Source organism: Garra rufa, chromosome 1, assembly GCF_049309525.1.
Source record: "Garra rufa chromosome 1, GarRuf1.0, whole genome shotgun sequence".
NCBI classification, from domain to species: domain Eukaryota; kingdom Metazoa; phylum Chordata; class Actinopteri; order Cypriniformes; family Cyprinidae; genus Garra; species Garra rufa.
The window spans coordinates 44,967,592-44,981,844 of record NC_133361.1 but is presented as its reverse complement, the minus strand read 5'-3'; the positions used below and the strand labels follow the sequence as shown (position 1 = coordinate 44,981,844).

Below are 14,253 nucleotides of genomic sequence, written 5' to 3'. Positions count from 1 at the left end.
ATTATTTTTATTATGTTGAAAACAGCTGAGTAGAATTTTTTCTGGTTTCTTTGATGAAAAGAAAGTTCAGAAGAACAGCGTTTATCTGAAATAGAAATCTTTTGTAAACTTATAAATGTCTTTATCATCACTTTTGATCCATTTAAAGCATCCTTACTAAATAAAAGTATTAATTTCTATAATTTTTAATAAAAAAATTATACTGAACTTTTAAATGTATAGTGTATAATGTTACAAAAACGTTTTATTTCAGATAAATGCTGATCTTTGTATCTTTCGATTTTTCAAAGAATCCTGGAAAAATTTACTCAACTGTTTTAAATATTGATAATAATAATAATAATAATAATAAGTGTTTCTTGATTAGCAAATCAGCATATTAGAATGATTTCTGAAGGATCATGTGACACAAAAGCCTGGAGTAATGATACTGAAAATGTATCTTTGATCACAGGAATAAACAGTTATTCTAAATAATAAAAATATATTTTAAAATTTTACTGTTTTTACTTTGGATCAAATAAATGCAGGCTTGGTGAGCGGAAGTAGCTTCTTTAAAAAACATTAAAAATCTTATTGTTCAAAAACCTTTGACTGATGTGTATATGGTTTGGGTAATTCTTCAGTTAAAGGGATAATTATCTCAAAAATTAAAATTCTGTCATTAATTACTCACCCTCATGTCATTCCAAACCTGTAAGACATTTCGCTAATCTTCAGAGCATGCATCATGGTACTTTGTGAATGTGTCAAAGACTGACACGGAAGATAAGAAATTGTTGAATAAAATTATTTTTGTTTTCTCTATGTACAAAAAGTAGTTCTCATAGCTTTATAAAATTACGGTTGAACCACTGATGTCACATGGACTATTTTAACAATGTCCTTACCACCTTTTAGGCCTTGAGCGTGTCAGTTGCGTTGCCATCTATCCTTTTTACAAGAAGGTCTTATAGGTTTGGAACGACATGAGGCAGGGTGAGTAATTAATGACAGAATTTTCATTTTTGGGCGAATTATCCTTTTAATATCTTTGAATTAGCTACTGTCTGTAGAGAATTATACAGTCGACACGGGTATCCTCTCCAGTCCTACAGGAGGCGGTACAACATAAAAACTGCGAAGGGTAAACAGAAAATGTCAGCGAAAGGTGGGCCGCGTTTGTCCGTAGCTGCGTTCCGTAGTTACCGGTTATTGGAGGTCAGCCGTTGGCGTGAGCTTGAAATGTGAACCCAGAAATGTCATGAAGTGAATCTGAAGAAAGCAAGCAGTGCCTTCATATCTGCGAAATCGCTTTGTGTCAATGGCATGAATCACCTGTGTGTGTTAAACCGGCGTGAGCAGAGGTTTTATTCAGACTGACACGGGTAGAAGTTGGTCCGTCCGTTTTGCCCTACAGAGGCCTGCGCTGTTACATATAGCAGCAGGATCAATGATCAACGACAAAGAGCTTGTTCGTTTTTTATTTTGATCACAATAAAGCTGCAACGATGAGAAAGGACGTGAGGATATTACTCGTCGGTGAACGTAAGTCAATTCATTCAGGTCAATTATTTGAGTTACAACTGGCTGTTGTTAACGTTACTGAATTGATTTGCATATCTCTAGTTAGTCAATACGCGCTCCTGTTCACTCTTATGTGCACAATAAACGCCTTCCATTCTATATTTTAACATTTTTTTTAACATTAAACATTTGTATTCAGCCATATGAGATATTATATTGACAAGTGATAGAATGAAAGGTATTTACCCAGGCCAGAAATAAGTTATTAAGCTTTGTACGTTGCATGTTTTTAAATGTTGTCCAAACTGACTACAATGTAGTCATTTAAAACATTATGTTAATAAACATTCATGTGTATTCTGTGTAAAATAATCAAAATAATGGCAGTTTTTAATCATAATTGATCAGATCAGCAATCTCTGTTATTAAAAATGGGTGTGTCATCCTTAATGTTTTGTTTAGTTAGTTCGTTTTCACCCGTGTTTATCAAAGTTATTTATAACCGTTTTAAGAGCAACTCTCACAGGTCTTCAGACTGTCCGAGCTGCCAAAGTTTAGATGGGTCAGCCAAAAAATAGTACGTGTCCATGTAAACGTACTGCTCACCAGTGCCAAACCATCAAGCTTCAGACCCCTCAGCCTGTCCTTTTAATATTAATCTTAACTTAATATTGATATTTGACATTTCAGCATCTTTTAAGTGTTAAGATTTAGATGGGAACATTCAGGACATAACATTGTGATCACTTTATCAGTGTTTTTAAATTTAAATATCAGAACCAGGGTTATTTTTGCTGAAACTAAATTCATAAATTGTTCAAAAAAATGTTATTTAAAAAAAAAATCAACTGTTTTTAAGGTAGTTGACAAGGCAGCATTTCTCATTTCCATTTGATGTACTAAAATAATTAAACTGTAATAAAAATGATGTAGAGACATTTAAAAAAGAAACAAAAAATAATAATGACTAAAACACAACAAAATTACAAAAACCTTAAAAAGTAATCGGTAAATAATTTTTTTTTTTACATTTTACATGCTAATAAAAAACTATAATAGCTTTTCAATGATTTGAAAATAACACTGATCAGAACTTGTCCACATGCTTTTTTTTTGTTTTCAGCGAAGATTTTACTTTTCAGTTTATGTAGAAGTTCACAAAAGTTTTCACGTTTTCAAATAATTTGTTTTTACTGTTAGCTAGTTCATTTTTATATTGTGGTGTGATATTATATAATATTTTTTCAAAGGATTTTCCACTTTTTTTAACATGAGATCATAAAAACAGCATGGTTCATATTAAAATGAAACAGTTGAACCTAAATGTGTGAGCTACCCTTTTAAAAGTATACTCTGATCTCAACAGGCAAGGCATGTACACTACTAGTCAAAAGTTTTTGGACAGTAAGAGTTCTCATGTTTTTTTTAAGAAGTCCCCTTTGCTCACCAAGCCTGCCTTTATTTCAACCAAAGTACAGTAAAAACGGTAACATTTTGAAATATTTTTACTATTTAAAATAATTGTTTCCATTTGAAAATATTTCAGTGTAATTCATTGCAGTCATTTTTAGCATCTAACTCCAGTCACATGATCCTTCAGAAATCATTCTAATATTCTGATTTGCTGCTCAAAAAACATATTGTTATTATTACGTTGAAAACAGCTGAGTAGAATATTTTTCATGTTTCTTTGACGAAAGTTCAGAAGAACAGCAGTTATTTCAAGTAGAAATCTTTTGTAACATTATAAAGGTCTAAAACATCCTTGCGAAATAAAAGTATTCATTTCTATAATTTCTCTTTCTATCCATCAAAGAATTCTGAAAAAAATGTACTTAACAGTTTTAAATATTATTATTAATAATAAATGTTTCTTGAAAAGCAAATCAGCATATTAGAATGATTTCTAAAGGATCATGTGACACTGAAGACTGGAGTAATGATACTGAACATTTAGCTTTGATCACAGGAATAAATTGCATTTTAAATGTATTCAAATAGAAAATAGTTATTAATTAAAATATTTACAGTTTTTGCTGTATTTTGAACAAATAAATGCAGGCTTGGTGAGCAAAAGAGACATTCTTAAAAACATAAAAAATTGTACTGTTCAGAAACTTTTGACTGGTAGTGTATATGTTATTGATTTGGTGATATTAATAGATTTAAAACACAATGGTCACTCTTGAATTCTTTTTCTTCACAGCCAAAGTGGGGAAGACCTCCCTGATCATGTCACTCGTCAGTGAGGAATTCCCTGATGAGGTACTTCAGGTCAATTTTCTTCTTGTCTGAATGGCACATGCATTGCATCGCTATTGTGTTTCTCATGCTTGTATTATCTACCGCATTAAAGGTTCCCCTCAGAGCTGAAGAGATCACTATTCCAGCCGATGTCACACCCGAGAGAGTGCCCACTCATATAGTGGACTATTCAGGTACTGATACGTCACTAAATGATGAGATTCATGTAGCCTGCATTGCTGTTCTTGTGTCAGTGCTGCAACCCTCTCCTAAGGTGCTTATTTCTTTTGCATTTTAATCTCCCTTTTCACATTTTTGATCCCACAGAGGCAGAGCAGTCAGACGAGCAGCTTTACCAAGAAATATCTAAGGTGAGGCTGGATTTACTCTCTTTGTTTACACAATTCAGTATGATTGTATTGTTTAATTCACTGCCCTAGTGTTTTCTCTCTCGGCACAGGCCAATGTCATATGCATTGTGTACTCAGTAAACAACAAGAAATCAATCGAAAAGGTAGGTGTTTTTTCGTTGTATGCCAAACGCAAAAATGCACCAGCCTTTCTGTAGTTGTTGATTCAAATGCATGTCTGCTGTGTAACTTAAAGTGATACTTTGCCCCAAAATGAAAATTGTTTTATTAATTGCTCACCCTCATGATGTTCCAAACTCTCAAGACCTTTGTTCATCTTCAGAACAAATTAAGATATTTTTGATGAAATCCGAGAGCTTTCTGACCCTGCATAGACAGCAACACAGCTGACACAGTTTTAACAATGTCCTTACTGTGGTAGGTCAGAAAGCTCTCTGATTTCATCAAAAATATCTTAATTTGTCTTTTGAAGATGAACAAAGGTCTTACGGGTTTGGAACAGTACGAGGGTGAGTAATTATTGACAGACTTTTTCATTTATTAGGTGAGCTATCCCTTTAACTTCTGATAGTTTTTGTGTTTGTATACTGTAACTTTTACTTCTGCTACCGCTGTGTCTCATCATATTGGCTTTTTGTAGGTGACGAGCCATTGGATTCCCCTCATCAATGACAGAACAGATAAGGACAGCAGGTGTGTGGCCTCCTGCCAGGTTCTTGGAGACCTCAGGTCTCTTGAATAAAAAGAACAGTCTGAATTCAGTCTGTCTTTTGACTATAATGTGATATAAAATAATATAAGCAGTGTTTAGATGTCATGTACAGCAACAATGAGAGGCACTGTGTTTCTGTGGTTCTTTGGTTAAAAAAAAAACACCTTAATACACTACCAGTCAAAAGTTTTTGAACAGTAAGATTTTTTTTTTTTTTTTTAAAGAAGTCTCTTCTGTTCACCAAGCCTGCATTTATTTGATCTAAAGTACAGAAAAACAGTAAAATTGTGAAATATTTGTACTATTTACAATATCTGTTTTCTATTTGAATATATTTTAAAATTTGTCATTTATTCCTGTGATTTCAAAGATGAATTTTCAGCATCATTACTCCAGTCTTCAGTGTCGCATGATCCTTCAGAAATCACTCTCTTATGCTGATTTGCTGTTCCGGAAACATTTATCATATCATTTATAGATATTATTATTATTATTATTATTAATATTTAAAACAATTGAGTATGTTTTATTCAGGGTTCTTTGATGAATAGAAAGATCCAAAGATCTGCATTTATTTGAAATAAAAATAGAAATGAATACTTTTATTTAGCAATGATGCTTTAAACTGATCAAAAGTTATAATGTCACAAAAGATTTATATTTCAGATAAATGCTGTTCTTCTGAACATTCTATTCATCAAGGGAACCTGAAAAAATCATACTCAGCTGTTTTCAATAATAATAATAATACTACATGTTTTTTGAGCAGCAAATCAGAATATTAGAATGGTTTTAGAAGGATCATGTGACTGGACTAATGACATCAACAATTTAGCATTGAACTCACAGGAGTTAAACTGAATGTTAAAATATATTCAAATAGAAAACAGTTATTTTAAATATAATAAAAATGTCGAAATTGTACCATTTTTGATCAAATGAATGCAGGCTTGGTGAGCAATAAAGACTTCTTTAAAAACTTTTTAGTGATAGTGTATTTTTATTGTTTTTGACCCAAAAAAAAATCATGTATTCTATTAAATAAGGTTATGACACCAAAATTTTAGATGCAAGTCAAATGTCACAGTTCTCGATTTCAGTTCAATTCGGTTTTGATGCTACAGAAAATACAAGGCTAATCTGACTTTCAGACATTATTTAATTACCTTTAAATGTCAATTTTTAGACAAATTACCTGCAATAGCACAATATACTCATCAATTTTGTCGTGAACATCTTTAACACTGTCCCCGGGCCAATGGGCCATTCTTATTGTCGAGCTCTGCTAATATAACTATGCAAATGTTGGTTAAACATCTGCTAAATGAATATATATAAATAACAGTTTGACAGGTTGTTAGTGTCAGTACAGCAAATATCATTAAACGGTAATGTTGTTTCTATGTATTCACTGCATATAAACTAAGTTTTTCATTTAATTAAATTACATTTATTTTTTTTGTTCTTGCCATGAAGATAGCCTTGCTGCTTTAAAAAATATAAATGTAAATCATCCATCTACTTACAGTGTAATACTGTACTTCTATACCAAGGTATCTATAGGCAAGCCATTCTTGAGCTGATTTCCTGAGAAACACTTTTTCTCCCTTTTTTTTTAATTTAATAGTGCAGTGTCACACAAATTACACACATGATTTAAGCATTGGGTCTAATACTAATAGATGTTTTAATCCTATTGTCTTGTCGCAGAGTACCATTGATCCTGGTGGGGAATAAATCGGACCTGGTGGAGCACAGCAGCATGGAGACCATCCTGCCCATCATGAACCAGTACTCTGAGATTGAGACCTGTGTGGAGGTAAGAGATGCACTTAGTCTGCACAGTGTGCTTCTGATCTAAACGTAGGTGACGACATGCTGTACATGCCTCTCAGAGCTCCGGTGGCTGTGATAGTGAGTGTGTGCAGAGGGGCAGTAGTGTCATGGAGGAGAGTGACGTCACCCTTTGGGTCATGTGTCCGTCGCTCATTCCTGGTATGTGTTAGAGGCATTGGTTTCAGTCTGAAAGGAAAGACGGCACTCTCACTGAGTGTCCAGTGCATGCAAATTAAATCAGTCCTTTATTCCAGCGCACTTGAAGCTTGACTTGATTTGCATGACTCTATATCATGTACTTTTTCCACCGCAAAGAAAACCATTTTTCTTTTTGATCAGGTATTTCTTAGTAATGCAGGGCTGCAGTGATAGTTTCAAGGTGTCTGCCATTTGTTTGAACTCTGATCATTATTATTTAATTTTTGTGGGGGGAAAAGAAATCGTATAATAAAATGTCATAAGTAATAAAAAGTTAATAAAGTAAAATTCAAATGCAAGTATTTGACTTTGTATAGCAGTTATATAGCAGTTATTTGAATGGCTTTGCAATATAAACATTAGAGATGCACCGATCTGGATTTTGGGGGCCGATCACCGATCACCGATCACCAAAAGCAGTATCTGCCGATCCCGATATTACCGATCACAGCGTCAAATCCATAAATTCTTCAATATTGTTGTCTCATGTACAAACATTGACATTGTATTATTAGTATAAAAAGTAGGAAATGAGAAAGTATCATGAATTGACCAGTTTTATTGCAGGCTGAGGCAAATTTCAATATTGAACACTCTCAAGACTCTCAGACAACTTGGACTCAGCTTACATAGAGTAAGTGTTGCTTACTATCTTAAACTGTCTTTTGGCAGTAATTATGTACAACACAACATTTCACTCTTTTAGAGCTGACACAATTTGTAAACTATGAACCTTAGTTTTTCTGTGGAAAAAGTTAAATCTAATAAAAGAGTTAAATCTTAAAATAAAAAAATGATTGTGCAAAACACACATGTGCACCATAATAAACATTTAACTCTCAGGAGGCTCTTTCTTAAAATCACAATTTAGAGTTTAGCAACAAGCTTTTTGTGGAAAAATAAAATAAATATGCCATACATATGCATATACACATACATATACATATACAGGGTGCAATTTGTGAAAAAAAAACAGAAGGGGGGATGCTTTTAGAAACTTTTTTTTCTCTCTCCATAGGGAGAGGTTGACCAAACTGTTACTGTAATCTGTTAACAACGCGCATTATACCCGTCTTTTTAGGCAAGAACCAGATAATGAGTGTCAGGTCATGCATTTTTTTTAATATGACAGAAGCTGTATTATGTGATCACAATTTAATAAAAACATTGTATTAATAGTAATGGTTTAATTTCAAACAACGAATACATTTTATAGAGAAGGTGAGCAAAGTATCAACGGAGCTTTTTGGAAACTCAGAATCAGTAAACCACTGCGTCGCAAAAAGATTCACTGTTTTGAAGCGCTCCAATCGGATCGCGAATCATTTGATTCAGTACGTTCAACTTCAAAGCGCGTATGGCGAATCATTTGATTTAGACGCCTTTAAAGCGCTTATTGCAAATAATTTGATTTAGATCGGGACGTAGGAGCGGCTTCGCGGGACGTTTTATCCCCACCGTGGATAAAAATAATTCAGCAGAGGCAGGGATGCATAGACCAGAGGGGAGGAAATCCCCTCACCGGCGACGTCATCTTCAGTGTTAATGCGTTGTAGAGACAGCCGCGCCCATTAGGAGACCCTAGTCTGAGAAGTGGGAATGCGTGCTCTGGCGGCTGTTTGTTGTTGTAAACGTCATCTGATCGGCCTGCTCTGATCTATTTTGAGAACTCCGATCAAAACCGATAGCGCCCCTATCGGTCGATTGCGATCGGATGCCGATCGATCGGTGCATCTCTAATAAACATCATAAAGTTTTGCAATGTAAACATCATAAAGTTTGTAAATATTTTATTGTGGTATTTTAGGCATGTTCTTAAAGGCCAGGTTTTTAAAATGCAGTTCAGTTTTAAATAAAATGTAATGTGGTCCCTTCTCTGTTAAAGAACCCTGGCTGATAAAGTACCAAAACAGTTATTATTAAGTGTTGACCATTTATATCAGCTTAATATTTATTAAAAAAAATATCATGTTCATTATATTAGATGTATAGGAAAATAAACAGAAATGTGTAGAAACTTAGGAAACTTAGAATCAATCTATCTCTATCTATCTCTATCTATCTCTATCTATCTCTCTATCTCTATCGCTCTATATCTCTCTCTATCTCTCTCTATCATCTTAGATAAGATGTCCACGTCAAAATAAATTTACAAAAGTGATTTTATGTCCATAGAAAGCACATTAAATGTAATTAAAGTGTCTACATTTAAGGTTCTAAACAAGTTTTTGGAGAATAAAATGTCAAAATTTGGTTGAAATAATTTTACATTGTCATTCAGTGTTACACAATATTTATGTAAAAATTCAGACAACATGCTTATTCTGACTTGTACATATTAAAATATACAAAAGAATAAGGGAGTATATAAAATGTTTTTGTATTATAAATGAGTAAAAAAAATAATGTACAATTATAACTAATTCGTATTTGGGGTGAAAGTAATTTGTCTTTTTAATATGTCATACATTGATTTTTGTTGTAAAAATGCCTGACAAGATTGTTACACTGAATGACATTTTAGTGGGTGTCTTCTGTAAATTAGGGAAAATGTATGATATTTATTTAAAAAAAAAAAATGCAATTAAATTAAACAGAAAAAGAAAAGTATATATAATTATTTTAATTATGAATAAGTCATAAACCATGATGTACCTTGCTGATGTAATGATTTCATTCATTCTTAGTGCTCAGCCAAAAACCTGAAAAATATCTCGGAGTTGTTCTACTATGCGCAGAAGGCTGTTCTGCACCCGACAGGACCGCTGTACTCTCCAGAAGAGAAAGAGGTAAAATAATACTCCAGTTGGACTGCTAGACCTGTTAATCTGACCACTTTATATCACAAAGAACATCCAAATATTCAAATGATCAGTGATGTGTTTTGTAGTATTGAGTTCCTTTCTGTTTATTCTCCAGATGAAGCCTTCTTGCATCAAAGCACTTACTCGCATTTTCAAAATATCAGATCTGGACAATGATGGCATTCTCAATGATAATGAGCTTAATTTCTTCCAGGTGAGAGCGGTTTTCTTCAGCACTTTGTGCTCAAATTGCTTTGGCATTTTAATACTTCCTTAAATAAATGATGGGAGAGGTTGTTTACACACACAGCTGCGCAAACTGCACCTTATGCCGAGTTCAGACTGCATGATTTTAGCCCCGATTTTGACTTGCCGACAGGTTTTGAGAAATCGCCGACAAATGCCCGAAATCACAGGCAAATCGGTGCTCGTTCACGCGAGTGACAATCACACAGTGTGAACTATCAAAGACGCGATCTGAGAGAATCGCCGACGTGTCGCCGACACCCGTGAGATATTTGGCATGCTAAATATCTGGACCTGTCGGCGATTCAAAATCATGGCGTGTGAAAGGTGATCTGACTGAAAATCACATCGGCGATTACCTACAGCCAATGAGACAGCAACATCCAGGCCAGCGGGAAGTTGGGGGAGGAGTTACGAAGGTATAGACCACAGTATCAACAAGAATAGCTTCGGCTTCTTTTCTTTTCGCTGCAAATGAGTGCACATGCAATTTTTATGACAAGCTTCTTGCGGGCTACCATTTTTTTTATAGTAATACCAGTCTCACGTGAGAACTTGCACGCCTGACCTCGCATTGTTTCCATGTCACTTCTCGCGTGTGTTTGGTTGTGAGACGTAGTTTGCGGACCGGGACAAAGTTGTCGGCGATTCTTCCTATTGTAAAGTCATGCAGTGTGAAACCCCCTGTCGCCGATCCACCGTGCAGTGTGAACACAGCAGCGACAGAATGCTACCCCAGATAGTCATGCAGTGTGAAAACATCTGTGACGCGATTGCTTTGAAAATCGTGCAGTCTGAACTCGGCATTAATGAGAGCAAAAGAACTGTCATTTTCTCAAGCAACATTGCTGATGGTTGATGTTTTTTCTTTGCAGAGAACTTGTTTTAACATACCCCTGGCACCTCAAGCCCTGGAGGACGTGAAGAATGTTGTCCGGAAAAATATGTCAGATGGGGTAAAAGACAACGGCCTCACATTGAAGGGTGAGCTGAGTAGAAAGACAAATGTCGTCGGCTTTTTATTTCAGTGATATTTATATACAGTGATATTTGGCTTCCCATATCATCATAATGTTAAAAAAATATTATAAAATATATATATTTATAAAATATATACATACATATACATACATACATACATACAGAATACATACATACACACTAGAGTGCGGATCGGGCCGCATTTTTCTGTCCGAGCCCGGCCCGCGTCCGACAGAGCAGTAACCGAGCCCGACCCGAACCCGACAGGCATTAAGATATTTATGTCCGAGCCCGATCCCAGCCCGACACAGTTAAAATCTTTTTTTTTTCTCATACTAATGACACGTGCAGTTTTTTGTGTGGAAAGCCCGCTTTTATTAAGCAACTGTAGGAAGGCGTTCGGAAATGTCAACAGATGAGCGCATCAGTGCACACGGGGCAAAAAGCGCTGTTATAACACAGGCGCACTATCGCGCTGATGTAACCGAGCCCGACCCGAACCCGAGCATCCTTTCTAAATATCTGTCCGAACCCGGCCCGGCCCGTCGGGTTCCGTCGGGTACCGTCGGGCTCGGCTCGGGTATCCATCCTCTAATACACACACACTATCAGTCAAAAGTTTTTGAACAGTAAGATTTTTTTTTTGTTTTTAAAGAAGTCTCTTCTGCTCACCAACCCTGCATTTTTTTGATCCAATGTACAGCAAAAACAGTAAAATATTTTTACTATTTTAAAATGTTATTTATTCCTGTGATTTCAAAGCTGAATTTTTAGCATCATTACTCCAGTCACATGATCCTTCAGAAATCATTCTCATATTCTGATTTACTGATCAAAAAACATTTATCTTTATTATTATGTTGAAAACAGCTGAGTATAATTTTTTTTAGATTTCTTTTATGAGTAGAACGTTCAGAAGAACAGCATTTATGTTTTGTAACATTATAAATGTCTTTATCGTCACTTTTGAACTTTTTAATATTTAAAAGTTTTTTGTATTTTATATATTTTATATTTTCTTTCCCAAAATAATTAAAACATATACTGACTCCAAGCTTTTAAATGGTATAGTGTATGTTACAAAAGATTTTTTTTATTTCAGATAAATGCTGATCTTCTGATCTTTCTATTCATAAACGAATTCTGGAAAAAAATGTACTCAACTGTTTTAAGTATTGATAATAATAGTAATAAAAAATTAGCAAATTACAATGATTTCTAAAGGATCATGTGACACTGAAGACTGGAGTAATGATGCTGAAAATTTAGCTTTGATCACAGGAATAAATTGCATTTTTAAATATATTCAATCAGAAACCAGTTAATTTAAATAGTAAAAACATTTTCAGAATATTGCTGTTTTGCTGTACTCGAGATTAAATAAATGCAGGCTTGTTGAGCAGAAGAGACTTGTTGCTGTTCAAAAACTTTTGGCTGGTAGTGTGTATATGTATACATACATACATATATACACACATACAGTGCATATGTGTAAATTATATTCCTTCATTTACCAGGTTCTGTTGTGTCTGTTCTCTGTTTTTTAGGTTTCCTGTTCCTTCATACACTTTTTATTCAGAGAGGAAGGCATGAGACCACATGGACTGTGCTCAGGAGGTTTGGTTATGATGATGACCTGGAACTGACCCAAGAATACCTGTTTCCACTGTGAGTCCCACCCCAGATCCAGTACTTCAACTTCAACATGAATCATGTCACATCACGTAACTCATAGCTCATCTCTGGTTGGATCACATTTTTTGCAGATCTGTTGCGCTGCCTAGTTTTGCGAAGAAACAAATAAACACATACATTCGAACTGTGGTTTTCTAATTAGTACAGAAGAATTTCTAACATCTCTTTGTTTTCCAAGGTTAAAAATACCTCCGGACTGCACCACAGAGCTGAACCACAACGCCTACCTCTTCCTCCAGAGCGTCTTTGACAAGCATGACAAAGTGAGCTCCACCAAATACCACTAAGTTTTTCAAACAGCTGCATTTGATAAGGACAGTTATCAAATGGCCGCCAAAAGCATGGAAGAAGACGATTGAACCTGCTGTATTAATAACAAACTGGCTCTTTGTTTATTTTTATAATGCAAGGGTGTTTTACAACACCGTCTTGTAGAAGGAAATGTTTCCCCCCAGCAATGAATGTTAAAGGCTCTAGTCACAGAACACATAATTAAGTTTGATTTATTGGAATTGTAATTTTGTGGAACAAAATGTATGCAGGGTTGAGGAGTGACTAGTTATGTGTAGTGAAATTATGCTATTAAATTACAAAATTAATGTAATTGTATGTGAGATTCAACACATTCTTTCTGTTGTATGACTGTGTGGAATGTCTTTGAATTGCCATGAATTTAATTCCACTTCCTGTCATTCCAACTCCAATTCAAATTCAACTTCCTGTGGGGCGGAGTCAATTCAATTCAAATTCCAACTCATGAATTGAATGGCGGCCAATTCTGAATTGTGCACAAGCCTGGTGTCGGCAAACAAAAATAGTGAGACACAATTAAAAAAATGAAAGATACCCATGTAGGAAAAAATCCAAAATGTTCATGAACACACGAATGGACACAAAACTGAATTAATCTATACTTTTTACTTTTTCCTTCCCCCACATTGTTTGTGTATTAGGATCGAGACTGTGCTCTGTCTCCAGATGAGCTGAAGGATTTGTTCAAGGTCTTTCCTTACATGCCCTGGGGTCCCGATGTCAACAATACAGTCTGCACCAGTGAGCAGGGTTGGATCACTTACCAAGGCTACCTTTCCCAGTGGACGTGAGTGCTGCTTTCATCCTACAGTACTTGAAAATGGAAATGGATGGAAACAATAAACATTTTGCTATTTGTGTTCATTTGAATGAGAGATTTAAACATGATTTATCTCCATATCAGGCTAACAACATACCTAGATGTGCAGCGATGTTTAGAGTACCTGGGTTACCTTGGTTACTCCATTATCCAAGAACAGGAATCACAAGCAGCCGCTATCACAAGTAAGAGTATTTTAGTATTTATCTTGAGTCATTCATTAATATATGGGCACCAAATGAAACGCCACCAAATGTGTAGTGACTATTTTAGATACTTTTGAAGCTAGTTCAAAGATGCGAATCAGCACATGGTTCGCTAGCAGAGTTCTAAACAGCTGTACGCATATAAAAACTACAAGTGTTATGGAATAACTCAAAGTGTGCTTAATTTCAGTAGTTCGGTAGTGACGTTTCTTAAAGTTACACACTGATCATAAATTTAGGGATGCAGTTAAAATCGGTCTCAGTGAATGGACTAAAACATACAGTGTTTCGGTAGTTCATTTTTTTTACGTAAAGTTTCATA

At 35.0% G+C, this 14,253-nt stretch overlaps 1 protein-coding gene across 3 annotated transcripts in view; it reads left to right on the top strand.

The window, feature by feature from the left end:
* Positions 1-1,192: 1,192 nt before the first annotated feature.
* The window catches only part of rhot1a (ras homolog family member T1a), a 28,038-nt gene continuing 14,977 nt past the window's right edge, over positions 1,193-14,253 (top strand). For all 3 annotated transcript variants that reach the window (XM_073841315.1, XM_073841308.1, XM_073841323.1), the window contains exons 1-14: positions 1,193-1,527; positions 3,713-3,771; positions 3,863-3,944; positions 4,078-4,121; positions 4,211-4,264; positions 4,762-4,814; positions 6,544-6,652; positions 9,555-9,656; positions 9,787-9,885; positions 10,793-10,901; positions 12,446-12,566; positions 12,772-12,856; positions 13,547-13,692; positions 13,810-13,910. In XM_073841315.1, the coding sequence (XP_073697416.1) occupies positions 1,491-1,527; positions 3,713-3,771; positions 3,863-3,944; positions 4,078-4,121; positions 4,211-4,264; positions 4,762-4,814; positions 6,544-6,652; positions 9,555-9,656; positions 9,787-9,885; positions 10,793-10,901; positions 12,446-12,566; positions 12,772-12,856; positions 13,547-13,692; positions 13,810-13,910 (1,201 nt within the window). In that variant the 5' untranslated portion in view covers positions 1,193-1,490. The remainder of the gene's footprint in view (positions 1,528-3,712; positions 3,772-3,862; positions 3,945-4,077; positions 4,122-4,210; positions 4,265-4,761; positions 4,815-6,543; positions 6,653-9,554; positions 9,657-9,786; positions 9,886-10,792; positions 10,902-12,445; positions 12,567-12,771; positions 12,857-13,546; positions 13,693-13,809; positions 13,911-14,253) is intronic.